Consider the following 27,994-nt stretch of genomic DNA (forward strand, 5'->3'; position numbering starts at 1 on the left):
GAAACCTATCAAATATTGAAAGCATCTCACACAAAATGCTGGAGGAACTCAGCAAGCCGGGCAGCATCTATGGAGAAGAGTAAACAGTCGACGTTCTGAGCTGAGACCCTTCCTCAGGACTGGAAAGGAAGGGGAGAGTCAGAGTAAGAAGATAGGGGAAGGGCAGGAAGAAGTACAAGGTGGCAGGCGATAGGGGAAACCGGGAGTGGGGGAGGTTCTTGGTTAGGCAGAGCATCAAAAGCTTTGGGGAGAGGGCAGAAAAATGGGGTTGAGAAGCAAAGTAAGTTAGCTATGATCAAATGGCAGAGCAGACTCGATGGACCGAATGGCCTAATTCTGCTCCTATGACTTATGGACCAAGAACAACTGAACACTTCCCTCCCACATAGCCCTCCATCTTTCTTTCATCTATGTGTCTATCCTGGAGTCTCTTAAATGTCCCTAATGTATCTGTCAACCACCATCCTCCAGCAGTGTGCTCCACACACTCCACACACACACCACTCCCTGCATTAAAAACCTACTCCCCACATTCCCCCTGTACATTTCTCCAAACACCTTAAAATTATGCCCACTTGTGCTAATCATTTCTGCCCTGGGGAAAAGGTGCTAGCTGTCCACTTTATCTCTGCCTTCTATCATCATATATATCAGTTTAGTAGCATGATTGAAATAGTGAAAAGACTGCCTGAGTTGGGTGAGTGGAAGGTCCCAAAGAAATTCAGTCCATAAGGCCATAAGACCATAAGACATAGGACAGAATTGGGCCGTTTGGCCCATCGAGTCTGCTTTGCCATTCAATCATGGCTGATCCTTTTTTTCTCCTCCTCAATCCCATTTCCCAGCCTTCTCCCCGTAACCCTTGACTCCATGTCCAATCAAGAACCTATCAATCTATGCCTTAAATACACCCAACAAACTGGCCTCCACAGCTGCATGTGGCAACAAATTCCACAAAGTCTCCACATCTCTGTTTTGAATGGACGCCCCTCTATCTTGAGGCTGTGCCCTCTTGTCCTAGACTCTCCCACCATGGGAAACATCCTTTCCACATCTACTCTGTCTAGGCCTTTCAACATTCAAAAGGTTTCAGTGAGATCCCCTCTCATCCTTCTAAAATTCCAGCGAGTACAGACCCAGAGCCGTCAAACATTCCTCGTATGATAACCCTTTCATTCCTGGAATCATCCTTGTGAACCTCGCCCGGACCCTCTCCAGTGCCAGCACATCTCTTCTAAAATGAGGAGTCCAAAACTGTTCACAATACTCAAGGTGAGGCCTCACCAGTGCCTTATAAAGCCTCAGCATCACATCCCTGCTCTTGTATTCTAGAACTCTTGAAATGAATACTAACCTTGCATTTGCCTTCCTCACCACCAACTCAACCTGCAAGTTAACCTTGGGGTGTTTCTGCATAAGGACTCCCAAGTCCACTTGCATCTCAGATTTTTGGATTTTCTCCCTGTTTAGAAAATAGTCCGCACATTTATTTCTACTACTGAAGTGCATGACCATGCATTTTCCAACATTATATTTAATTTGCCATTTTCTTGCCCATTCTCCTAATCTGTCTAAATCCTTCTGCATCCTACCTGTTTCGTCAAAACTACCTGCCCCTCCACCAATCTTCATATCATCTGCAAACTTGGCAACAAAGCCATCTATTTCATCATCGTTTTATGATTAAATGGTTATATACAGTCAAGAGTTAATGGATGTCCAGGTTTACATTCCTCTCCCCCATCAACTACCACTTATATATCACTTTGACACAGTTTATCAGAAAAAAATGTCAATGTTCTGACACTGGCACATTGTGGGGAATACAAGGCCACTTCCATAGCATTACAGCTGCACACTGTCCCCATTCTGCTGGAGCTGAGCAATATCTGGTGAGAGGCTCCACCTAGTGGGAAAGACTGGTATTAATAAATCTACAGAATTTAAAGACTTGAGTGTGAATTTGAGTCACATTTCCTCCTTGGTTCTCATGCCCACCTACATTTCCTTTATGTACCTACCCGACTTCATCTTAAATGTTGATGTTGTTTTTGCTTTAACCACTAACACTGAAGTGAAATTTACAGGCCCAGGAGGCTAAAAGTATCTCTCCTGCTCTCTGACTTGGGCGTCTTATATTTTTTACCATTTGTTCTTGTTCCTGCCCTCAACTATAGAGCAATTAATCAGCCATGTAGTGTGAATGCAGTAATCAGTCATTATACAGGGCCAGGTGCTTGGAAATTGTAGCTCAATTCTCCACATTGTGCTGGTGATGCAAGCCCTCCACTGTCAGCAATACAGTGATACCACTCTTTGTGTACAGTACGATACTATAAAACAATCAAAGGTGACCAAAAGGAAAATGTTATGTTAAATAGATGTAAATTGACATTATTTTCTGAAAGACTCTAAATCAGAGTTAAACTGAAATATTAACAGAGGAATGGAAGATGTGTAGTGAGTTGGAGAGGACTATGAGTATTTTCGGGGTAAACTAAGGGGAACTAAGGATAGACAGGAAGGACTCTGTGAGTGGGTGAACTGTGGCATGGACGCAGGAACAGGAAGCTCCAAATATTACAGCAGTCTTCCTTTTTGCCAGTGCTAGTTACTTGGGAACCACTCTTGGTCGTCTTAAACTATACTGAACAAATATTTGGGCCAGCAATGATTACCACGGAATGAAAAAAGGAGGGACAGGGCCGGACAGGCGTTGACAACTCTAACTGGATCTACTCATGTGGCCTCCCTTCCCCAATCTCAACTCAATCAGACTCCTTCCCAGTTTCAAGATTTCTTTAAGTCAAAACCAAACTGAAGAAAATGAAAATAATTCCCTGTGCTGGTTTGTTAGGAAGACATCAAATATTACATGACCCGCTGAACGTTTCCATTGTTTTCAGATTTTATTTCGGATTTCCAGCATCTGCAGTTTTTTGATTTGCACATACAGGAACATGTTTAGAGAATATATGAAGAAAACTGAATGTTTTAACTATTGGTTCTAGTACATTTGTTACCAGATAAAATCTTGCCGAACCAGAGAGGTTATTTTCTTGGTTGATTAAGAGATAAACAGAGTTTTTGAGGCTGCAAAGAAAATATAAGTAACTGATACCACAAACGATCGGCAACAATCAAAAAACTGGATCTCTGACATACCGTGAGAGGTAAAGGATGAAATGGGCAGATGAAATAGATTAAATGAAGCCCTAAAGCTTATCTAACCTAGAGCTACTGTAATGATAGATGGAGACGCAAGAGATGATACATGGAGACACAAGGGGCTGTAGATGCTGCACTCTAAAGGGGAAAAAAAAAAGCAAACTGCAGGAGGAACTCAGAGTCAGACAACATCTGAGGAGGCAAATGGAGAATCAACATTTCGGATGGAGACTCTACACCAGGACCGAGAATGTAGAGGAGACATACTTAACAAACACATGCTCTTTTGACAGCAAATCTGCATCACTCATCACTCTATAATGTAATTACAATCAGGATAGGAGGAGGTGACTGTTAACTAAGGAAAGCCAGGGATTCCATCATGATCAATGCCCAAAGCCAAACACACAAGTGAAACAGGCCAAATCTAATGCCAATTGGAAAATGGGATCAATGGATTACTGAGCGTTGCAATTCACAACCCGACTTAAACACAGACTGTCGTACAAACAAGAATCAGTGAGATGGCTGAGCTCTGAAAGTCACGGAATGTCAGTGTAGGTATTACACAGAGCCGAGTCACAAGGTACTACTGGATAGAGACATACAGTGTTGTAGAGTCACAGAGAGACATGGCATGGAAACAGGCGCTTTGTTCACTCTGAGTGTTACCTGAGTTTACACCGACCAAAAACCAGCCACCCACAGCAATCCTACTTTTTTTTCTGTTCTCCCCTGCATTAACGCCCCAGATTCAATCAGTCACTCATACACAAGGGCGATTTGCATTTTAATCTACCAATCAGCATGTCTTTGGGATGTGGGAAGAAACCATTTAACCCAGAGAAAACCCACAAGGTCACAGGGAGAACATGTAAACTCTGCACAGATTAAACCCAGGTTGTTGCACTATAAAGCAGCAACTCTACTAGTTGTGCCACTGTGAAGTCTGGCAGTTCCTGATAGGAAGATCAATTGGGATGTTTTCTCACTCTGTGTAGAATGTGTCAGAGTCCCCTGGGTGATGGAAATCTGATTTCTGTGCAAAACCAAACTCACCTTCTGCAACTTTATCCAGCAGCACCGTGATCTTTTCATCCTCCAGTAAGCGCTTCTTCAGGAAACTGATGAAAATTCCATTTGTGAAGTCACCCTGGCTGATCTCATATGCCTCAGCATCTGGGCAACTGGAACATTTAAAAATATCAGAAGCATGCTCTGAAATAAGCTGGATGAGTAGTTCGTGGCCAATTAAACCTCCCAATCACTATTTTCATTGTACCTCTAGAACCCGACATGGATGCAGTCTCATGCCTTGTCATAAATGTAAGGACTAATCCTGACTGTAGCCTGACATTGAAACACCTACAGTACCTTACTGATGTTACATTGGGTGCAACAAAAACACGTTATTGATTCCTGGGCTCTCACCAGTTTGGTTGGGATCTGACCCTGGTCAGGCAAGGAAGCGTTAACATTTTTAGTTGATCAGATTGGGAACTTCTGCCAGCAGGCAGGTTAAATAATTAATGTGAAGTTATAACAACTGCACAGCAGCAAGACCAACACTGGTCATCAGATACATTGAGAAGCTGGAGATAGTTCTGTACTGATACGTTTTTTCCAATTATTCTATCAAGTCGCTGTTTTACCTAGAATAACTGTCAATCATAGATCTACTGGCAGCACTCTTGCCTTTGAATCTGAAGAACAAAGACTTGGACACAAAATGTGGGCTGGCAGTCTAGGGCAACCCAGCTAAGGTGCAGTCCTATATTACTGCATAACCGTTCTTCAAGAATGAATGAATTAGCTGTAAAGCTCTGGAACACCTTGAAGCCTTGAAAGGTGGCAGATACAAGTCAGTTCTATTCCATGCAGTAACTGAAGTCAAGATTACCTCTTAAACTTGCAGACTGGAAAAAGTTAAAGTTGATTAACAAAAAGATGAACTGCTTACGTGGCATAACCATAAACAATGTTTGCTGTAACTCTCAAAGATTCCATTTGTGGAATTATTTCATCATGCATGTTCCTGTGAAAGTAGAATTGGAAAGAAGTCATTTATATATGCAACCATCAATCCAGATTTACTCTCTTGGCTTGTTACGTTGGCAGACCATTTTACCTCATACGGTCTTCAGTTTTGCCATTTTCCATTTGTGCTCTCAACCACCCCATCCCACTTTTCTGTTTCTTTTCAAAGGCTCACTCTCATAACTCCACAACCATCCACATCAGTTATAACCAACTGATCATGATCAATACATCAACCATCACAGACCCACCAACGATGGCCTCTTTACCAACATTGGCCACTCCATCAATTGTGACCTCCCCATTGACTGACCATTTTACCAGCCACTGACTGTGACCACTCTTATCAATGGTGATAATCCCATCAACAGTGATTACCCATCCACTGTGACAATTCCACCTATTTTAACCATTCCCACAGGAACTCCCCACGAATTGCAACCATTTTCACTCATTGTCGCCATACCCACTAATCTACCCTGCTAGTGTTTGATGCCAGTGCTGGGAGTACTTTCTCTCCAACTGTACTTGCACTGGGTCAATCAGAAAGCACAGGATTAAGGAACTTTACATTGTGCCTGATTTCTAGTAGCTTTATTCTCTGTCTGACCTGACTTATCCTTACCCATGGTGTTACTGCCATGAGAATGTTTGATAGGACATTGTAGAGCAGGGGTTCCCAACCTTTTCAATGCCATGGATCAATACCATTAAGCAAGGTGACCATGGACCCCAGGCTGGGAACACCTGGTATAGAGGAACTTTACTCCAAACATAATCAAACATATTTATTTATGTTCCTTTCTCCTCAGCTAGTTCGTAGGAAGTTTTCATCTGCGTCTATTCAGCACGAGAGCTCATTCATTGGTGATGCAGAGCAAGGTTTAAAAAGACCTCGGGTGCTTTTTGCTTTTTGCTCAGCAGGCAGCAACCAGCGTGGGGCCAAAAATTGAAAGGAAGTGTAGGCAGAGTGGTCATTGTTGGAGTGGAGCATTGTTAGAGTGGTCCAGCTTTGGCTCAACAGGCTAAGGTGAGAACAGGCTTGGGCAAGTTCAGGCAGAGGTTCTAGGTAAGTAAATAAGAAAGTTTCAAGTAAGTTTTTTTTGTTAGTACATAGCTAGTATGCTGAGAATGAATCCGAAGGTAGCGTTGTCCACGGGAATGGTACCGGAGGACTGGAGAGAGGCAAATGTTGACCCTTGTTCAAAAAAGGTAGTAGGGATAGTCCGGGTAATTATAGACCAGTGAGCCTTATGTCTGTGGTGGGAAAGCTGTTGGAAAAGATTCTTAGAGATAGGATCTATGGGCACTTAGAGAATTATGGTTTAATCAGGGACAGTCAGCATGGCTTTGTGAAGGGCAGATTGTGTTTAACAAGCCTGACAGAGTTCTTTGAGGAGATGACCAGGCATATAGATGAGGGTAGTGCAGTAGATGTGATCTACATGGATTTTAGTAAGGCATTTAACAAGGTTCCACATGATAGGCTTATTCAGAAAGTCAGAAGGCATGGGATCCAGGGAAGTTTGGCCAGGTAGATTCAGAATTGGCTTGCCTGCAAAAAGCAGAGGGCCATGGTGGAGGGAGTACATTCAGATTGGAGAGTTGTAACTAGAGGTGTCCCACAAGGATCAGTTCTGGAACCTCTACTTTTCATGATTTTTATTAACGACCTGGATGTGGGGGTAGAAGAGTGGGTTGGCAAGTTTGCAGATGACACAAAGGTTGCTGGTGTTGTGGATAGTGTAGAAGATTGTCGAAGATTGCAGAGAGACATTGATAGGATGCAGAAGTGGGCTGAGAAGTGGCAGATGGAGTTCAACTTGGAGAGTGTGAGATGGTACACTTTGGAAGGACAAACTCCAAGGCAGAGTACAAAGTAAATGACAAGATACTTGGTAGTGTGGAGAAGCAGAGGGATCTGGGGGTACATGTCCATAGATCCCTGAAAGTTGCCTCACAGGTAGACAGGGTAGTTAAGAAAGCTTATGGGGTGTTAGCCTTCATAAGTCGAGGGATAGAGTTTAAGAGTCGTGAGGTAATGATGCAGCTCTATAAAACTCTGGTTAGGCCACACTTGGAGTACTGTGTCCTGTTCTGGTCGCCTCACTATAGGAAGGATGTGGAAGCATTGCAAAGGGTACAGAAGAGATTTACCAGGATGCTGCCTAGTTTAGAGAGTATGTATTATGATCAGAGATTAAGGGAGCTAGGGCTTTACTCTTTGGAGAGAAGGAGGTTGAGAGGAGACATGATAGAGGTGTACAAGATATTAAGAGGAATAGATAGAGTGGACAGTCAGCACCTCTTCCCCAGGGCACCACTGCTCAGTACAAGAGGACATGGCTTTAAGGTAAGGGGTGGGAAGTTCAAGGGGGATATTAGAGGAAGGTTTATTACTCAGAGAGTGGTTGGTGCGTGGAATGCACTGCCTGAGTCAGTGGTGGAGGCAGATACACTGGTGAAGTTTAAGAGACCGCTAGACAGGTATACGGAGGAATTTCAGGTGGGGGGTTATATGGGAGGCAGGGTTTAAGGGTCGGCACAACATTGTGGGCCAAAGGGCCTGGACTGTGCTGTGCTATTCTATGTTTTATGTAAGTTCCTTCTATAAGATGTGGGAAATTGATAATTACATCTGCACAAAGTGAATCGAGCGGTAGCTCCTTAGAGGCCATGTTAAGGAACTGGAACGGCAGCTCAATTACCTTCAGCTTATTTGGGAAGAATGAGGAGGTGATAGATGGGAGCTACAGGGAGGTAGTCACTCCTAAGTTGCAGGAGGCAGGTCCTGGGTGATCGTAAGGAGAGGGAAAGGGAATAGGCAGCTAGTGCAAAGTACCCCTGTGGTTGTTCCCCTCAATAATAAGTGGGTACGCTATGGATACTGTTGGGAGGGGGGTCAGTGAATGACCTACCGGGGGGAAGCCCCAGCGACTGGGTCTCTGACACTGAGATCTGGCTCTGTGGCTAAGGAGGAAAGGGGGGGGAAGAAGAGGACTCAGGCGTGATGGGGGATTCCATAATTATAAAATCAGAAAGCAGATTCTGTGGACATGAAAGAGACACCCCGATGCCAGAGATAGGGGTGTCTGGGATTGGGTCCACAGCATTCTAAAGGGGGAGGGTGAACAGTCAGAAGTCATGGTACATATTGTTACCAACGACATAGGTAGTTAAAGGCAGGAGGTCCTGAAGACAGAATGTAGGGAGTTAGGCAGGAAGCCGAGAAGCAAGATCTCCAGGGTAGTAATCTCTGGATTGCCGCCAGTGTCACACACCAGAGAGGGTAAGAATAGGATGATTTGCCACATAAACGAGTGGCTGAAGAATTGGTGTGGGAGGCAGGGTTTCAGAATTTTGGATCATGTGGATTTCTTCTGGGGAAGGCATGACCTGTACAAAAATGATGGGTTACACCTAAGTCTGTGGGTGATCAAGTATCCTTGCAGGCAGAGTTGTTAGAGGTGTTGGAGAGGGTTTAACCTAGTTTGGAAGGGGTATGAGAACCAGAGTGATGGTGCTGATAACGGAGCAGTTGGTATACAAGTGGATGCGGTGTGTAGTGAGACTAAGGAAGGGCAGCAAGATAATAGGGTAAACACAGTCAGTGGGATGAGTTAAAATCAAAAAGGGTGATGAATACTGGACTGAAGGTGTTATATTTGAATACACACAGTATACAGAATAAGGTAGATGATTTTGTAATGCTGTTAGAGATCAGCAGATATGTGGTGGGCATCTACAAATTGTGGTTGAAAGAAGATCATTGTGGGAGCTTTTGATACATATTGTAGCAAAAGGACAGGCAGGAAGGCAGAAGGAGAGGGGTGGCTCTATTGGCAAAAAATGAAATTAAATCCTTAGAAAGAGGTGACATAGGATTGGAAGATGTACAATCCTTGTGGTAGAATTAAGAAATTGCAAGGGTAGAAAGACCCTGATAGGAGTTATATACAGGCCTCTGTACATTAGACAGGATGTGGGCTAGAAATTACAATGGGACACTGAAAGGGCATGTAAAAAGTGTAATGTTGCGATAATGATGGGGGATTTCAAAATGCAGGTAGATTGGGAATAAACAGTTGCTGCTGGATCCCAAGAGAGGGAACTTGTAGAATGCATACACGATGGCTTTTTAGAGGAGCTTGTTGTTGAGCCCACCAGGGGAATGATAATTCTGGATTGGGTATTACATAATGACCCAGATTTGATTAGGAAGCTTAATGTAAAGAAACCTTTATGAGAGAGTGGTCATATTATGATAGAATTCACCCTATAGTTTGAGAAGAAGCTAAAATCAGATGTATCATTATTACAGTGGAGTAAAGGGAATTACGGAGGCATGAGATAGGACCTGGCCAAAGTTGATTGCAAGGGGACACTAGCGGAGATGATGGCAGAACAGTAATGGCTGGAGTTTCTGGGGGAAATTCAGAAGGCACAGGATAGAAAAATCTCATGGATGAAGAAACATTCTAAAGGCTGACAAGAGAAGGCTTAGACATCATCAAAGCAAAAGAGAGGGCATATAAAAAAATAGTGGAAAGGTAGAGGATTGGGAAACTTTTGAAAACCACCAGAAGGTAACTAAAAAAGCCAAAAAGAAAGAAAAGATGAAATACAAAGATAAGCTAGCCAACAGTATAAAAGAGGATACAAAAAGTTTTTTACAGATAGAGATAAGGAGTAAAAGAGAGACAAGAGTGGATATTGGACCACAGGAAAATGACGCTAGAGAGGTAGTAATGGGGGACAAAGAAATGGCAGCCATACTTAATAAGTATCTTAAGTCCGTCTTCATGGAGGAAGACACTAGCAGAATGCCAAGAATACAAGAGTGTCAGGGATTAAAAGTGAGTGTCATTGCCATTGCTAAGGAGAACGTGTTCGAGAAGCAGAAAGGCCTTAAGGTTGATAAGTCACCTGGACCAAATGGACTACATGCCAGGGTTCTGAAAGAGGTAGCTAAAGAGATCATGGAGGCATTAGTAATAATGTTTCGGGAATCACTAGATTCTGGAATGGCTCCAGAGTACTGGAAAAGCAAATGTCACTCTACACTTTAAGCAGGGAGGGATGCAGAAGAGAAGAAATTGTAGGCCAGTTAGCCTGGTTTCAGTGGTTGATAAGTTGTTGGATTCCATTACTGAATGATGAGGTTTCAGGGTACTTGGAGGCACATGATCAAATAGGCCAAAGACAGCATGGTTTTTCAAAGGGGAACTCCTGTGGGAAAACTCTGTTAGAATCCCAAAGGCCTTTGACAAGGGCCGACACATGAAGCTGCCTAACCAAATAAGAGCCCATGGCATTGCAGGAAAGGTACCAGAATGGATAGTATATTAGCTGACAGTCAAGGAGCAAAGAGTGGGAATAAAGGTGGCCTTTTCTGGTTAGCTGCCAGTAACCAGTGGTATGCTACAGGGGTCAGTGTTAAAACTGCTTCTTTTCACATTGTTATGTCAATAATTTTGATGAAGGAATTGATAGCTTTTGGCCAAGTTTACAGATGGAATAAAGATAGGTGGAGTGCAGGCTGTGTTGAGGAACCAAAGTGTTTGCAGAAGAATTTTGACAGATTGAGGGAATGGAAAAAGAAGTGGCAGATGGACTATAACGTAGGGAATTGCATGATCATGCACCTTGGCAGAAGGAATAAAAGTGTGGACTATTTTGTAAATGGGGCGAAAATTCAAAAATCAGAGTTGCAGAGGGACTTGGGAGTCCTCCTGCAGAATTCCCTACAGGTTAGCTTGCAAGTTGAGTTGGTTGTAAAGAAGGCAAATGAAATGTTAACATTAATTTCAAGAGGAATGGGATACAAAAACAAGGATGTGTTGCTGAGGCTTTATAAAGCAGTGGTCAGACCACACTGAGAATACTGTGAGCAGATTTGGGCCACTTATCTAAGAAAGGATGTGCTGGCATTGGAGAGACACCAGAGGAGGTTCGTGAGAATGATCCCAGGAATGAAAGAGTTAACATATGAAGAGCGTTTGAGGGCTCTGGGCCTGTACTGCTGGAGATTAGACGAATGAGGGTGGGGGTGGGGGGGGGGAACCTCATCGAAACCTTTGAAATATTGAAAGCCCCAGATAGAGAAGATGTGGAGAGGATGTTTCCTATAATGAGGGAGTCTAGGACCAGATATAGCCTCAGAATTGAGGGATCTCCATTTAGGACAGAGATGAGGAAAAATTTCTTTACCGAGAGGATTGTGAATCGGTGGAATTCTTTGTCACAAACAGCTGTGCAGGCCAAGTCATTGGGAATATTTAAGACGGAGGTTGATAGGTTCTTGATTAATCAAAATGTCAAAGGTTATGGGAAGAAAGCAGGAGAGCGGGGCTGAGAGGGATAATAAATCAGCCATGATGGAATTGCAGAGCAGACTCAATGGACCAACTGGCCTAATTCTGTAATTAGACCTTATTGTCTTACTATGTGCTACTGCTGTACCTGGAGTGTTTGATGACAAGAGTTAAGGCAGCTTAACGCAGTGTCTAATTCGTGCTCTACCTTTCCTGGGATATTTTGAGGCTTGGACAGCCACATTTCATTAAAGTGAACCTTTTCTTTGCGAAACAGAGTGAGTTCAAGAATGTAATTCTCCTTTTTTCCACACCTTTTGCGACACATGTCAAGCAGGAAGATGTTCAGCCCCGTCTGCTTCTCCTGCATTAACTGCAGAATATTTTGGACACACAGACAGTGCTCAGATGTGTAGGAATATGGAGCATCGATGGGAACCATGAAACTGTTCCCATAGTTTTCATATCCATGACCAGCGTAATAAAACAAACCTGAAGAAAAAAAACAGATGGTCAAGCTATTCTCTTTGCATAGAAGCATCTACTTTCCCCACTCACAGAGATACGCCACACACCTGGCAATCATCTGAACTCAAGCATGCTACACATGCCTAACTCATCCAACAACCCCCTGACACAGATCCCAGCCACCCAACCCCCAAACCCAGGTACTCTGCAAACATTTCAGCAGGAAGAGGAGGAGCAGTGGTCACCACACTATGGAAAAGAAAAGATTCATTTCAGAATTACGTAATTTCTCATCATTTGAACTGTCTTGTTGTGGGATCTTGGTAGGAAATTAGGTTGTAAAGTGGACACAAGGAAGCTGCAAAGGGACACAAAAAGGTTAAGGATCTGGAAAATGGAGAATAATGTGGAAAAATATGAAGTAGTCTATTTTGGCAGGAAAGGTAAAAAAAAATACCTAAATGGTGAGAGATTGCATGCAGAGGGCACTTGGGTATCGCGGTGAATGTTGTGCAAATTATTGGACAGGTACAGCAAGAAAAAAAATTGTGTGGCACGTGGCCAAGTGGTTAGGGTGTTGGGCTCACAATCTGAAGGTCGTGGGTTTGAGTCTCGGCCAAGGCAGCGTGTTGTGTCTTTGAGCAAGGCACTTAACCACACACTGCTCCAGTCCACCCCCAGCTGAAAATGGGTACTGGCAAATGCTGGGGGTTCACCTCGCGACAGACTGGCGTCCTATCCGGCAGAGAGTCTTGTACTCTCAGTCGCTTCACGCCACAGAAACCGGCATAAGCACCGGCCTGATGGGCCACAAGGCTCGGGACAGACTTTAAACTTTTAACAGAAAGAAATTAGGAAAGCTAAGAAAATGTCAATATTTATTGAAAGAGAAGTGGAAGATGTTGACTTAACTTACTCATCATGACACAGGAAGAGGTCATGTGCTTGACTGAGTTCTTATTAACTGCAGCAAAGTGTTCCCTGTCACCCTACAACTTATTCTCTCTCATGCATCTATCCACTCCACTTTGATTTGTTTGCCATTTCGTACATTAAGGAGTAACTTACAGTAGCCAATTAACCTACCAGAACAGCTTTGAGAAGTGGATAGAAGCCAAAACACCTGGAGGTCACAGAGCACCTATGACCCACATGGCCACAGGGTCAGTATGCAAAACAAGACATAGACTCCATATGTACATGCTGTCGAGATCAAACACAAGTTACTAGAGCTGTGAAATACTATTATTGTGAATTACCAGCAGTAACTACTATGCCACTTATGCTTCAGTTATATAGGACACTGTAACACCACATCTGGAGTACCAAGTACTCGAAGGTCTCATTATTCAAAGAAAGATGTGAATCCATTGGAAGCAATTCAGAAAAGATTTAGTAGGCTGATACCTGACATCAGCAGGGTATGAGGAAATATTGGACAGGATAGTATTGTATATGCTGGTATTTCAACACATAAAAGGTAATATAGTGAAAATCTGTAAGATCATGAGGGACCTTGACCTTCACAGAGTGGATATGGAGAGGATGATTCTCTCACGGAGAATCGAGAACTAGGCCCATCCATTTAAGGCAGAGATCAGGCTTGACTTTCTTTGTAACCTTGTAGAGCTGAAACTGAGACTGTTCCCCGGTCCCTTCTCAAGTAAATCCGATGTGAGAGTTTCAACACCAAGTTGGAACGAGTTTGGTTTTGGCTGTGACAGCAAGTAGCCTGGCATGAACAAGCAATGAAAAGCTAGCAAAAGGCTGATGGAGGGAGTAAAAGAAAGAGAGGAAAATTAATTTGTTTATATTTGGATTGGAGGAGTTGAAATGTTGGTACCATACACTCCCTTGCCAAGAAGCAGCAGGAATTCATTGACAGCTCTGTGCATCTCGAGTCTGGTGAGGTCAAGCAAGGACACAACCTTGAAGTCAAGCTGTCGGAGGAGATTTGTGAGCTCATGTACATCCACCATAGGAGCCTTCAGCTGCTTGTGGTGTAAATAATTCATGTTCCCCATGAGCAGGGCAACCTTGTCTGTCGCTGAAAGAAACAGAGTGAATAAATGTTTAGAAGTAACACTGCAAGCAGGTAACATCTACAGTTATTTTTTATATACATTATTCGTTTCCCAGTTGTGGGTATGATCAGGATTTAGTCCCCATCTTGAACTATCTGCAAATGTTCCTGTATACAGCTACTGGCCTTGATGGTAATTTTGCAAGGACTGCCTAGATAGCCACTGGCACGCGGACAGGGTACTTACAAGATCAAATACATGTATTCTGTTAACACTCAGCCTGTGGAATCCCACACCTCAGCAAGTGTCAGTACTTTTATGAGTAAGAAAATAAAGCTGATTTAGAATCATACAGAATTACCGTAGAAGCACGTAGGATGATGGACAACCTCCAGTTGTACTCCTGGGCTGGAGACTGTGTGAAAATACAACATAAATTAATTGAGTATTCATGGGAGAGAGAGAACAAAGCCAACTGTAACTATCCCATGTCCAACAGGCTGCCAAACTCATTTGAATGTGGTCCTGGCCATCACTGACAAGAACCAGATAATCATGCACAGGGGCTCTGACTGTCACTCATTAGGTCCCCAGTCGTTGTTCCAACCGTAACCCATTCAGTTCCTGACCCGGGCACTGACGTCCAGATTTTCATTTACTGGGGTTCCAACTTTGTCCCATCGGGATCCAGAGTATTACTCACCAGGATCTCAATCTCCTACTAATGAAGATCAGGCTGTTATTTTATGATTGTACTATCGTTTATATTTTAACTACACCATCTGATGAACCTAAATCAAGATGGAGTCTTGTTCAAAATCTAATAGACAGTATACACCTAAATTACAAACTACCCCATGTTCACCTTTAGTTAGTGACACAGAAACATACTACAAAAGCGGAAAGAAGCTCCTGTCTTTGTAAATATAAACCCATTGTGAAAATGTTCCCCTGCATAATTAACACGGATTCAAACATGCCATTAAAACAGATAAACAAAATCAATTCCAAGATCATAAACAAGAGAATGATCAAACCCAAGTAGACCCTAAAGAATACAAACCCATCATCAAAACAGTCCCATATTTAACATAAACATAATCAAAGAAAATGTACTGAAAGCCAACATATTATGATCTAAACGTGTACAGAGGTGTGATTCAAGCAGGAGATTATCGGGGACTCTCTTCCCACTATTACAGGCATTTATACCATACACTGCATCTATAAAGCATACAGCATTATGAAGGACCCCATGCACCCCTCATAGAAACTTTTCTCCCTCCTGCCATCTGGCAAAAGGCACCGAAATATTCGGGCTTTCACAACCAGACTATGTAACAGTTTCGTCCCCCAAGCCATCAGACTCCTCTATACCCAGAGCCTGGACTGACACCAACCTACTGCCCTCTATTGTGCCTATTGTCTTGTTTATTATTTATTGTAATGTCTGCACTGTTTTGTGCACTTTATGCAGTCCTGGGTAGGTCTGTAGTCTAGTGTGGTTTGTGTTGGTTTTTTTACATAGTTCAGTACAGTTTTTGTATTGTTCATGTAGCACCATGGTCCTGAAAAACGTCTCGTTTTTACTGTGTACTGTACCAGCAGTTATGGTCAAAATGACAATAAAAAGTGACTTGACTAATGGGTACAAGTAGGGGAGGGAATTCCAGAGCTTTGGATCTAGACAGGAGAAGATGAACAAAACCAGAAGTAAGAGAAATGCTAAGTGAGTTTAATGCTCAGAGAAGAGTAGGATGGTAGGGGTAGGAGGCTGTGAGGGATTATAAACGAGGGTTAAAAAGACTAACTTTTAGGCTCTATGAGACATTACAGGTAAGTGAGAGCAGCAGGTGTAGTGAGTGTGACAGAATGAGAAACCTGATGGCAGCAGCAGAATTTTAGGCAAGTCATTCCCAAAGCATTACCTGTGTTATCGACCACAACAAATGCATCATTGAAGGAAGTGTTGGGTCCTGAAAGGATACAGGAAGGATATGAATAAGTGACAGAGGAACTCAGTGTAAACTTCATACAATCTTTTCAAAAAGTTCTCAAATAAGTATTGTGGCTAGTCCCTTTAAGGGGCCAATACAGTGTCCATACTGGGCTAAATGGCAGCAACTGCTGACTCCTGCAGCACATCAACAGAGAATGCAATGCTGAAACAGGCAATATCAGTATTACCCATAGAATATCAACAATGCTGTTTATATACCTCAGAGTTTTTATCTTCAAAGACATAAAAGACTACAGATGCTGCAATCTGGAGCAAAAAAAGGAAATACCAAAGGAGCTCAGCAGGTTAGGCCACCTCCAAGGAGGCAGTTGTCTCAATTTCCTCCAGCTGTTTGAGTTTTGTTCTTGCCAGCTTCACGACAGTGTTAACAGAGTAATCCATTACACTGTTCAACACCTTTAAAAGGAGGTGATGCTATTTCTAGCTCTCTATCTTTTCCACCATATGTCCTCTGTAAATACAGCACCACAAACATTGAACAGAGTCACAATGCTTAGACAGTACAGAGTTTGTAAAATGTAATCTCAGGATGCTGGCCAGACTGAAGAATTAATTTATTTTCCCAAGTGCTGTTCCAGGCTCATTTTATTGAGCACTTAAGAGTTTTGTGCCTATTACTGAACTTGGGAGCAATTATTTATAATGTGAGCAATTTGCAAATATGCACTAGAGGCCACTGTGAGTCAAGTATGTAGTATTCAGATAAGTTTGAGAGGAAGACTCCCTTTCCAAATGGTCATTAACAAGGAAATTTCATTTTTACAACTATAATGGCTGTTGGTACTAGCCAAGAAATTACCATAATTACTTTAAATTCAGTTCCACAACGTGCCCTTGTGATTGAGGAATGGAGGGCTCAGGGAAGCCATTCAGAAAAGCTGAGGCTGGTCAGCCATGATCATATTGAATGGAGGGGGAGGTCTGAGCCTAATCCTGTTCTCACTTTCCTGTATTCCATTGGAATCTGAATTTACAAGCTCTGCATAAACAATACAGTAAGCTAAATCAGAAGTAAAAATGTTGCAAATTATCTCAAAAGGACCTTGACCAATGAGAGGGAAAAGTAGCCAAGATTCATTCCTTCTGCAAATTGTCATGCTGACACCTTTCCCATGTTTTAGATCGTCTAAAAATGGGCTTCAACAGCTGACAGTCATAACAGATGTTCCAGGCAGAAGATAATGGTTAAATACCTGTATCTCAAGGAGAATCCATTTCTTTAGGAGATAAAGGAAATAAACTAAAGAAGTGGTTCACAGAATAGCACTGAACGTACCAATCTCTACCACAGCAACCCTGCTCCAAACCTCATGGTAAAGATTGAACACGCGGCAGCAGTATTTCCCACGGTCAGCAGTTGTGACTCCAGTAACCTGACATGTGAGAAATAAAGAAAACTTTACTTGTTTGAATATGGAGGATGATTTATTTGGGTGGTCAATTGCATGCAACCATGGGACTTAAATCAATCAATTCCCCTCAGATCATTTCCATGTAAAAGATAGTCTGCACCTTCTCAGTATCATCTGACAGAATGTTGGTATCATGGTGAACTACGAGACTTTGAGATCACCTTCACCTACATGGTATCAAAACAGTTTTTAGCAAAATCACAAATGTCATCCTTTGTGACTGAGGCAACAGTAAGCCACTTTATCTCAGCCAACACAGAATATCACCCTCACCAGCCAGCACTGGGTGGAATAATACTGCCTGCCTCCAACTTACTCTACCCACAATGCCTTTCTGTTCTCAGATGCTCACAAGGATCTCTCCTTGGCCTCTCAGCAACATCTTCTGAAGTAATGCTGCCTAGTGCTACCCAGCTCTATTCACCACTCTCACCCTGCACTCTCTCTGAACTGTCATGCTGCTCCAAGTACTAAATGAGAAGAAACATCACCCGTCCACACATTAGGAAGACTGATGCCACTCGATTGCCACAGGCTCAATCCCTCCCACTAGCAATCGTACCAGGCAGAGTTAGTCTGCACCTGGCCCTGATGCTTCTGAATGTCAGAATGGTGCAGCCAGTAGAGAACAGGTTCAATCCTGACCTCTGGAACTGCCTCACAGAGGTTGCACATTCTCTTTGTGACTGAGTGGTCTTCCTCACGTTCTCTAGTTTCCACTCACATCTCAAAAATATGCAGTTTGGTGGGTTAATTGGCCTCTGCAAATTGCCCCCTGGTCTGTAGGTGGGTGGTAAAATCTGGGAGGGAGGGTGGGAGCTGATGAGAATGGTGGGGGGGGGGAAGAGAATGAAATTGGTTAAGATGAGATAGGATGGGTATAAAAGACGGGCCTGTTTCATGTTGTATCTTTCTGGCTGCATCATTTAATTCTGAGATAAGTTTCCCACAACATGTCAACATCATTGCAAGGGTTGCCTACTCCTAGCTCTTTAAATTCACCCGCTCCACCGCTCTGACAAGTGGTAGTGAAATTCCCATCAATACCTTTATTCTTGGTTTTACTTTACAATTGCACTTCTAAAATGTTCCTACTTTTTTAACCTTTGTCAACTTGAAATTAACCAAACCTGTCAGTTCAAGTTCATATTCAAGTTTAATTGTCATTCAACCATACATGAATACCCATGAATACAGCCAAACAAAACAGCATTACTCCAGGGCCAAGGTGAAAAACACAGTATTAACAGGCATACATAGCACAAAGCACACATAGCACATTTCAGATAGCAGTAAAATACAATCACACAGAAAAAAATAGTCCCAGTCTCTGAGTCCATCTATGAATGTTGCAGCAGTCTGCAATCGAACACCTTGGCGGAAATCTGATCGACAACCCTGCCTCGTTCCTCCTGGGCTTTACTAGAGCTACCAGAAAAAGCTGGACAGACTCAGAAGTCGACGTGCCAAAACAGCGCAAACACTACACCGATGGGGCACCTGCCAAACCCCCAGCTTGCCCCGGTGGTGCCCCAACCCAGGACGCCCTCAAATTGGTCCAAACATGTCCTCTCACCAAGATCGGAGGCTGCTTTGCCGCGGCCCACTGATGCGGCCACAAGCTGGAGGAGTGGCTCAGAAAAGAACAGTCAGAAGAGTGAAGAGAAAAGCACCTGCCATACGAAGCGACAACAACGTCCAACAAGGACCATCACTTGCAGTTGGACTATACACTGCCTTCATGCACCCACTCTAACGCCTCTCCAGCAACACGGTCCCAGTAAGTTCAGATCCTTCAGTTTCTCTGCTGAAAAGCAACTCGCTGATGGGGTAGGCCTGCAGTACTTTAAGTTTGTAATGACTAGCAGTGTCTTCAGATCATAAAAAAAAACACTAAATAAAAAGACAATAACACCTTTGATTGGCCCCATAGAAGCTGCTGAGTTCAAGTGCTTCGATTTTACCAGATTATCTGTATCCTAATTGACACCATTCACACACCTTTTTAATTTGACACTGCCACTCCCACGTAACACAGGAGAAAGAAGGAAGCCCTACTGTGTCTGAATGTATAGGTTAAGCCTGTCTCTTCAGCTGGGAATGGTCACTAACCTCCAGATCTGGTTTATTTGCCTCAGGCAACAGCTGGTTGTTTCGGAACCACTGGTACTGTGGTGGAGGACTGCCCACAGCTGAACACGAAAGCCTCAAGTTATCCCCCTCTTTCAGACTCCGGGAATTGGGATGCACCAAGATATTGACCTTGCAGAGTTTAGTCACTGCAGGAAGAGCAAAATATAATGGATTTCAGTTAACCATATAACCATATAACAATATAACAATTACAGCACGGAAACAGGCCATCTCGGCCCTTCTAGTCCGTGCCGAACTCTTACTCTCACAATTAATTAATTTTTGACTTTTGAACACAATTAGTTAATTAGGCCTTTGGTTAATTGGGGCAGCCACTTATTTGGGAGAACTCTTAAAGAACACAAATTAATTGAGGGCGTAGGCCAGATTCCCTTTTTTATTTGGGACACTACACCATTTAATTGGGACAGGATACGGTTACCAAACAGTTTCTAATTCATGTCAGACGCGTGCACTTGCAAGGCTGTTAGATGCCACACCATGTTTAGAGCAAACAGTTTTTTAAAATAGTGTCAATTGTATGTGTCCCGCTTGGTGGCGCAATAATATCAGCGCCGGACTTCGGAGCAAAAGTTCCCGCGTTCGAATCCAAGTCAGGTTGAGTGTCGAGCTTGCAACTCTTGCTACAGAAACACCATCATGACGGTGCCCTGATAACTCACTGCCAAGTTAAGGGCTATTCTTCTCCTTCTTCAAATGTATGTGCTTGTGTTCAAAAGTCAGTGAATTTTGTCACTGATAGTTGGTGAGAAATAAGCAGTAAGACAATTCAGAACTGCAGTTTCAAGCATTCAGGTTTGGAGATGGCAGAAATGGCTAGGCAGGAGTGAAAATGAAACAATTTCACTACTTCAACAAATTAGGCACTATGAAGAATTTGAAGGTATTGGTCACTCATCTTGAATGTTACAAAGAAAATGAAGATTCGGAGGATGCAATCGCCAATAGCGTTGTATGAAGCCAGTCTATTATCTGCACTAGGTGTCTACACTGATTGTGTTCATTTACAGAGAATCAAAAGAACACGCCAGAGTACACTGGATGAATTCCTCTGTCAATAACTACTAGGAACTAATACACAGTTTTATAGTATTGTAGTAGTATTGATAGTGTTCAAATTTGTTCTGTATTTAATTTAAATACATAATTTGTTACTCAGCTAAATCATAGTTTGTCTTTTTTATACCTTTTAACTGTTTCCATGAAACTTTGGCTAATTGGGCAACCACTCTATTGAGCCAAAATGAACTGGTCCCAATGTGTCCCAATTAACCGGAATCCACTGTAAATAGGTCAACATAAACGGAGATAACAGACTAAATTTGCTTATCCTCGGCTAAATCAGAAAACATTGCAGCACAATAACCATGCTAATCATTGCGGCAAAAGTCACTGCTCATTTTGCAACTCAGACAGGACAGCAGGTCCTAGGTTCAATATGGTCAGCACTGATTTTGCTGAGCCTTCCCACCTTATTCTACATTGGTATTGTTTTACCTTATTCTAGTTCAATGCACCATGTAATGCTTTGATCTGCTTAAATTGCAAGACAAGCTTTTCACTGTATCTTTGCATGTGTGGTGACAATAAACCAATAGCAATAAAGTGTGGGTCGATGTAGTAGTGCTATATAATCTACAACAGGTCTCAGCCTTGCTAAAAGTGGGGAAAGATCAGCCAGGTTCTCTGCAGCGTGGTTTTTCAATATGGGACAGAGGACATATTTTAATCTTAAAGCGCATCTCAGGGCTGTGTGCTTAGCCTATTGAAATACCCCCTCTATACCCATGACTGTGTGGCTAAGTATAGCTCAAATGCCATCTATAAGTTTGCAGATAATACAACCATTGTTGGTAGAATCTCAGACAGAGACGAGAGGGCGTACTGGAGAGAGATATATCAGCTAGTGGAGTGGTGTCACAGCAACAACCTTGCATTCAACGTCAGTAAGACCAAGGAGCTGATTGCGGACTTCAGGAAGGGTAAGACGAGGTAACACAAACCAATCCTCAGAGGGATCAGAAATGGAGACAGTGAGCAATATCAAGTTCCTGGGCTTCAACATCTGTGAGGATTTAACCTGGTCCCACCATACCAATGCAGCTACAAAGGCAAGATAGTGCTGTATTTCATTAGGAGTTTGAGGAGATTTGGTTTGTCACCTAAAACACTGAAAACTTCTACAGGTGTACAGGGGAGAGCATTCTGCAGGCTACATCACTGTCTGGTGTGGGGAGTGGGGTGGAGCTACTGCACTGACTTGAAAGAAGCTACAAGAAGTTGTAAAATTAGTCAGCTCCATCTTGGGTACCAGCCACTGTATCCAGGACATCTTCAAGGAGTGGTGCCTCAGAAAGGCAGTGACCCCCATCACCCAGGACATGCTCTCTTCTCATTGTGACTGCTGGGAAGGAGGTACAGAAGCCTGAAGGCACACACTCAGCAATTCAGGAACTTCTTCCCCTCTGCCATCCGATTCCTAAATGGACATTGAACCCGTGAACACTACCTCACTTTTTTAATATTATTTCTATTTTAGCCCTATTTTTAATTTAACTATTGAATATACATATATATATTTACTGTAATCAGTTCATTTATTTATTTTCATGTATTATCATGTATTACAATGTACTGCTGCCACAAAGCTAATAAATCTCACAACTTATGCCAGTGATATTGAACCCAATTCTTATTCTGATTCTGAGAAGTTTAAAGGGATGTGAGGGGCATGTATTGCTGTGCAGAGTGGTACGTGCCAGAGTGGAGGCAGGTGGTTTGGTGGAAACTGCGGGGCTTTTAGATAAGAATATGAAGGGATTGGAGGGATATGGATGATACACGTCAAAATGACATTGAATATAAGTTGGCATCAAGATCAGCGCCACATTCTGGGCTGCAGTGGCAAACTGTGGACTCTGGCATTTCCTCAATACATGAATCTCACTAATTAAGCAATTAAACAATCTGCAGATGCTTTAAAATCCGATCCTGACCTTAATCACAGATCCAGTTTTGGCAAAGGGTCTTAAACCTTAATTGTTAACTCTGTTTCTCTTTCCACAGATACTGTGTGGCCTGCTGAGTTTTTCCAACATTTTCTGTCTTTATTTTTATTTTAAATTTCTAGCATCTGCAATTGCTTTGATTTTCTATGTTGATTTCTTAGTTCCAGCTGCTGAAAACAATTGTGACATCTGACAGCCACCCAGGATAAGATCAGCCAACTCAAAAAGTCTGCATCTTTTACCTCTTCATATAGGTGTGGACGAAATCAGGAACTGACTGCGAAATCACAGGGCCTCCAATTATTATTGAGAATTAATAATGATCGAGAACAGCTGGGAGCATTGCCTTGACAAACCAGAGAATAACTGTGCTCTCTAATCATACACGAATCTTGAAACACACTAATGTGGAATTTAAAAAATTAGAAAGAGGGACAGGCAAGGTTACATCTGGACAGCTCACAATTGAAGGCTCATTCATAACATACGTGAAGTAACCACTGTCAGAATGTAGAATTTAGCTGGCTCAAAGGGAAACCAGTGACTAACACTACTAATCACAAATAATTGCATAAATATACAGGGTGTGGAAAAGAAAAAGAACTAGCAGAGCAGTGAATATTGAGCTACTGGCACAGGTGCTGCAAAGGATTTGAACTTCACAGCTTCTTAAAGTGACACTGCCTCTTCTTTTTTCAAACTTTCATAAATTCTCTACACATCTTGCTCGTGGCCCAGATTTGAACAGGTTGCCTCTTTGGATACTGGTTGGTGGCCAGTAATGATCATTTGAACTATACCTCGCATTTGGTTCAGTTTTGGATAGAGATGCTGTGCTATAGACGTAGAACCTTCAGCGAAGGAGAGGGGATAACAAAGGATGAGAACAATTGTTCCCCATTTGTTACCATTACATAGATCCATTCAGATCCCATTCCTGGTGAGATGATATTTCTGCCCATCTACACTGGTCCCATTTGCCTGCAATAGTTGGCTAGGTTTTGTTTGGAAAGAATTATAAATGCTGAGGCTTGGCACATAACCATGGCTGGTTATAACTTAATACTTAAGCAGAATTTATAATTCCACAAAGATGCTTTGACTTGCCTGCTGTCGGGCTGCTATAAACACGCAGCCGGGCCCATTCAGAAAATGAATATTGGGTTCCACAGTGAACTCTGCAGACATACCAGTCGGCATCATGACGGTCCACATACTTAAAAAGCAGCTCTGAGGAATTTCCACCTTTGACCTGGTAAAACAAAACAAATTTCATGGTTAACTCATGTGGAGTGGCATTCATCCCTGACAAACCACAAACATGGCAGATGAGTACAAATACTCAGAATCAGACTTATTATCACTGATACACAGTACATAGTGAAATTCTGTTGTTCTGTGGTAGCAGTACAGTGCAAGGCATTAAAATTACTAGAACTTACAAAAATAAATAAATAATGTAAAAGACAAACAGTGAGGTGGTGTTCCTGGAACATTCAGAAGTCAGATAGTGGAAGATCTGTGAACCCATGAAGAAAAGACAAGAAAAAATGCAACTGTATGTGAATGCCAGCATTTTAATCTCTTCTCGCAACTCTTATTGCTCAGCCCCATATTGTGTGCATCCAAGCCCAGAAACAAGCTGTTAGAAGTTCACTGTAACTTAGTGGCATGTTATAGTGAGCTACAAGTGTACAGGCATTTTAGACAGGAGTCTCCCTCATGTGAACTCATCAGCCTAAACACCCGGACCCCCAAAGGTCTCACATCATGGATCTGTAAAACTGTCCTCTCATAGATTTTCCATTGGACTGAGTTGTCCTGTTGCAATCAGGACAACATCTTACCCATCTGCACTCCATGACTATACTCTAGATAACAGCACAGTGAAAATATTCCCCTGGATACTGCAAGTTATTACATGCTCCATCAATGTCATCCATAGGCTACTGTCTCTCAGCAACATTTACTATCTGCAGCTAATTCTTCGTCAATGCAGAATTTTCACCATCCCATCAGTTCCACTAGATTAGGGCCAGTAAGGTGTGGGCATGCTGTGTTGGCGCCAGAAGCTTGGTGACACTCGTGGCCTTCTCTCAGCACATCACAAACACTGATGCAAACAATGCATTTCACTGTATATTTTCATGTACATTTGACAAACAAAGCTAATCTTTATTAGTGGTGGCACATAAGTATAACAGTTAGCATAATGCTATTACAGCACAAATGACCTGGGCTCAATTCCACTGGTGTCCTGTAAGGAACTTGCACACATCCCCACAACCCCGCGTGGATTTCTTCCGGGTGCTCTGGTTTCCTCTCACATTCCAAAGACATACAGTTTGGAAGGTTAATTGGGCACCTGGGTGTAACTGGGCAGCAGAACTCATTGGGCCAGAAGGAGCTTTTACCGTACTGTATCTCTAAATAAAAATATATAAAATAAATGGAGTTTTCCTCACATACCACACTATAAAAGAGTTGACCTCATTTATCCAATATTGTTAAAGTATTCAAATATCTTTCACCTATTGAATAGCCATCATATGAATGCCTATGACTATCATTGACATTAACATTCTTGATTCTGTCCAGTCCTGCCTTGTCCCCATCCCAGATTGACAAGAAGTTGAAAAGACCAAATGGTAAATGGAAAAAAACAAGTCCTCAACTACATTCCTGATGAAGTTCCAACATTTGGCAGAGCATGCTTTTAGTCATTAAACTCATAATCACATCTCCCACATCTGGGAAATGGAAGATACGTCAGGTTACCTTAGACGCACCATCTTCAAGAAAGGAGCCAAATCCTACTATGGTGACTGCAAAGAGCTCTTCCTTCTGTCTGAACAGGAGACATCTGTGCAAGGCTTCTCCTCAACTGACACTTCCGAATGACTGAAGAACCGCTCCCCCACTTGCAGTGTGAATTAAATCCATCCTGAGGCACAGTAGATGCACCATTTGGCCTACCGGCTGCTGGCTGGCTCCCAGAAAAAAAGTCCTCCCCATTATCATGAAGTGCTTTGAGAGGCTGGTCATGGCACACATCCACTCCAGCCTCCCAGGTAACATTGACTCACTGCACTTGCCACACACCATCTACCTGGTCTTGCACTCATCTCTGGAGCATCCAGACAGTAGACACCAATGTTAGACTATCATTTATTGACTATAGCTCTACCTTCAATACTGTTCCATTATTCAAGAAGGAAACCAGGGATAATTTTGGAAACTATATACCAGTGAGTCTCACATCAGTGGTAGGGAAGATACTGCATAGAAATTTTAAGGATAGGATTTATGAGGATTTGAAAAATCATGGCCTAATTAAGGAGAGCCATAATGGCTTTATGAGTGACAGGTCGTGTCTTTCTAACTTGATTGAGTTTTTTGACGAGGTGACAAGTGTGATTGATGAAGGTAGAGCTGTGGAAATTGTCTACGTGGATCTTAGTAAGGCTTTTGTCAAGGTCCCTCATGGGAGGCTCATCCGGAAGGTTAAGATGCATGGGATCCTGGATTCAGAACTGGCTTGCCCACAGAAGACAGAGGGTAGTGGTCAAAGGGACTTACTCTAGCTGGAGGTCTGTGATTAGTGGTGTCCCGCAGAGATCTATACTGGGAACTCTACTATTTGTGATGTATATAAATGACCCGGATGAAATTGTAGATGATGGGTTAGTAAGTTTCCAGATGATACAAAGATTTGCGGTGTTGTGGATAGTGTAGATGACTGGCAAAGAATACAAGATCGGTTACAGACATGGGCAGAGAAATGGCAGATGGAGTTTAACCCAGCCAAATATAAAGTGTGGCACCTTGGTAAGTCAAATGCAAAGAGACAGTACACTGTTAAAGGCAAAACCCTGACAGTGTTGATGAGCAGAGGGATCTTAGGGTCCAAGTTCATAGCTCCTGGAAAGTGGCTACACAGGTGTCTATCAAGGCACTGAGTTCAAAAGTCAGGAAGTTATGTTGTAGCTTTACAAGACTCTAGTTATGCTTTGGAGAGAGTGGAGGAGGTTTACCAGGATGCTGCCTGGATTAGAGGGCAAATGTTATTATGAGAGGTTGGACAAACTTGGGTTGTTTTCTCTGGAGCGGCTGAGGCTGAGGGGAGATCTGATAGAGGTTTATAAGATTATGAGAGACATAGATTGAGTAGACAACAGTATCTTTTTCCTAGGGTTGAAATGTCTAATACAAGAGGGTGTGCATTTAAGGTGAGAAGGTGGAGTTTTACAGGAGATGTGAGGGGCAAGTTTGTATTTTTTTTACACAGAGTAGTGGGTGCCTGGAATGCACTACTGTTGATGGTGGTTTGGGACACTAAAGAGACATTTAGATAGACACATGAATGTGAGGAAAATAGAAGATTTGGACATTGTGTAGGCAGAAGGGATTAGTTTCGTTGGCCATTTGATTACTAATTTAGTTGGTTGGGCAGAGTACTGTGGGCCAAAGGGCCTGTTCCTGTACTATGTTCTATGTTCTATAATTCTAAGCAAAATCATCTCCAAAATTCCCAGATGTAGAACTCAACACCTTTCTTTGCAACTCTGTCTTTAACTTCCTGACCAACAAGCCACAATCAGTAAGAATAGACAGCAATAACCGTGCCACAAATATCCTCCACACTTGTGCCCCGTAAGGCTGCATCTTTAGCCCCCTACTCTACACACTCAGGACCACATAACCAGATTCTGCTCTAACGCCATCTACAAGTTAGCTGATGATACCACCATAGTGGACCAAATCTCAAATAACAATGAGTAGGAGTACAGGAGGAGGCAAAGAGCCAGCAACAAGGTGTCACAACAACAACATTTTCCTAAATGTCAGAGCTAAACAAATGAGGTGGTTATTGACTTCAGGAGGGGGCAGTGCACGTGCACCTGGTTACATCAACAATGCTGAGGTCCAGAGAGTTGAAAGCTTCACATTCCTATGAATGTACATCACCATTAACCTGTCCTCGTCCAACCATATTGATGTCAGGGCCAAAAAAGCATGCAGGTGCCTCGACTTCTACAGAAGACTCAAGAAATTTGGCCCTCACCAACTTTGATCAATGGACCATAGAAAGTCTGAAAGTACATAGGTGTACTTTATACTGCTCAATACGAGATGGACACATGTTCTACAAAGGAAAACATCCCTCTTCCCAAATTGGCAGATACCAGAAAGTTGGTGATCAAGTACACAGAGACATATCAATTTAATCAGATAAGAGCCAAGCTATCAACCCACTCCATGTTCTGGAGAAACTTGCAATGCTTGTCACATTATAATCATGCTACCATTTAATACATTGGAACATTATTAAACTACATTGGTTAGTCAAGCAGTGATGTCCAGCATCTCGGCCTTGTAAAAAACAAAC

The 27,994-nt window shown here is 42.6% G+C and overlaps 1 protein-coding gene across 1 annotated transcript in view; it reads right to left on the bottom strand.

The window, feature by feature from the left end:
- The window catches only part of malt2 (MALT paracaspase 2), a 62,860-nt gene that overhangs the window by 17,599 nt on the left and 17,267 nt on the right, over positions 1-27,994 (bottom strand). Inside the window, exons 5-13 of the mRNA XM_063032810.1 lie at positions 23,713-23,857; positions 19,556-19,722; positions 17,308-17,404; positions 15,940-15,987; positions 14,373-14,426; positions 13,831-14,034; positions 11,834-12,011; positions 5,129-5,203; positions 4,228-4,355 (exon numbers count right to left, since the gene is read on the bottom strand). Coding sequence (XP_062888880.1) covers positions 4,228-4,355; positions 5,129-5,203; positions 11,834-12,011; positions 13,831-14,034; positions 14,373-14,426; positions 15,940-15,987; positions 17,308-17,404; positions 19,556-19,722; positions 23,713-23,857 — 1,096 coding nt within the window. The remainder of the gene's footprint in view (positions 1-4,227; positions 4,356-5,128; positions 5,204-11,833; positions 12,012-13,830; positions 14,035-14,372; positions 14,427-15,939; positions 15,988-17,307; positions 17,405-19,555; positions 19,723-23,712; positions 23,858-27,994) is intronic.

Source organism: Mobula hypostoma, chromosome 24 (genome assembly GCF_963921235.1).
Source record: "Mobula hypostoma chromosome 24, sMobHyp1.1, whole genome shotgun sequence".
In the NCBI taxonomy this organism is placed as follows: Eukaryota; Metazoa; Chordata; class Chondrichthyes; order Myliobatiformes; family Myliobatidae; genus Mobula; species Mobula hypostoma.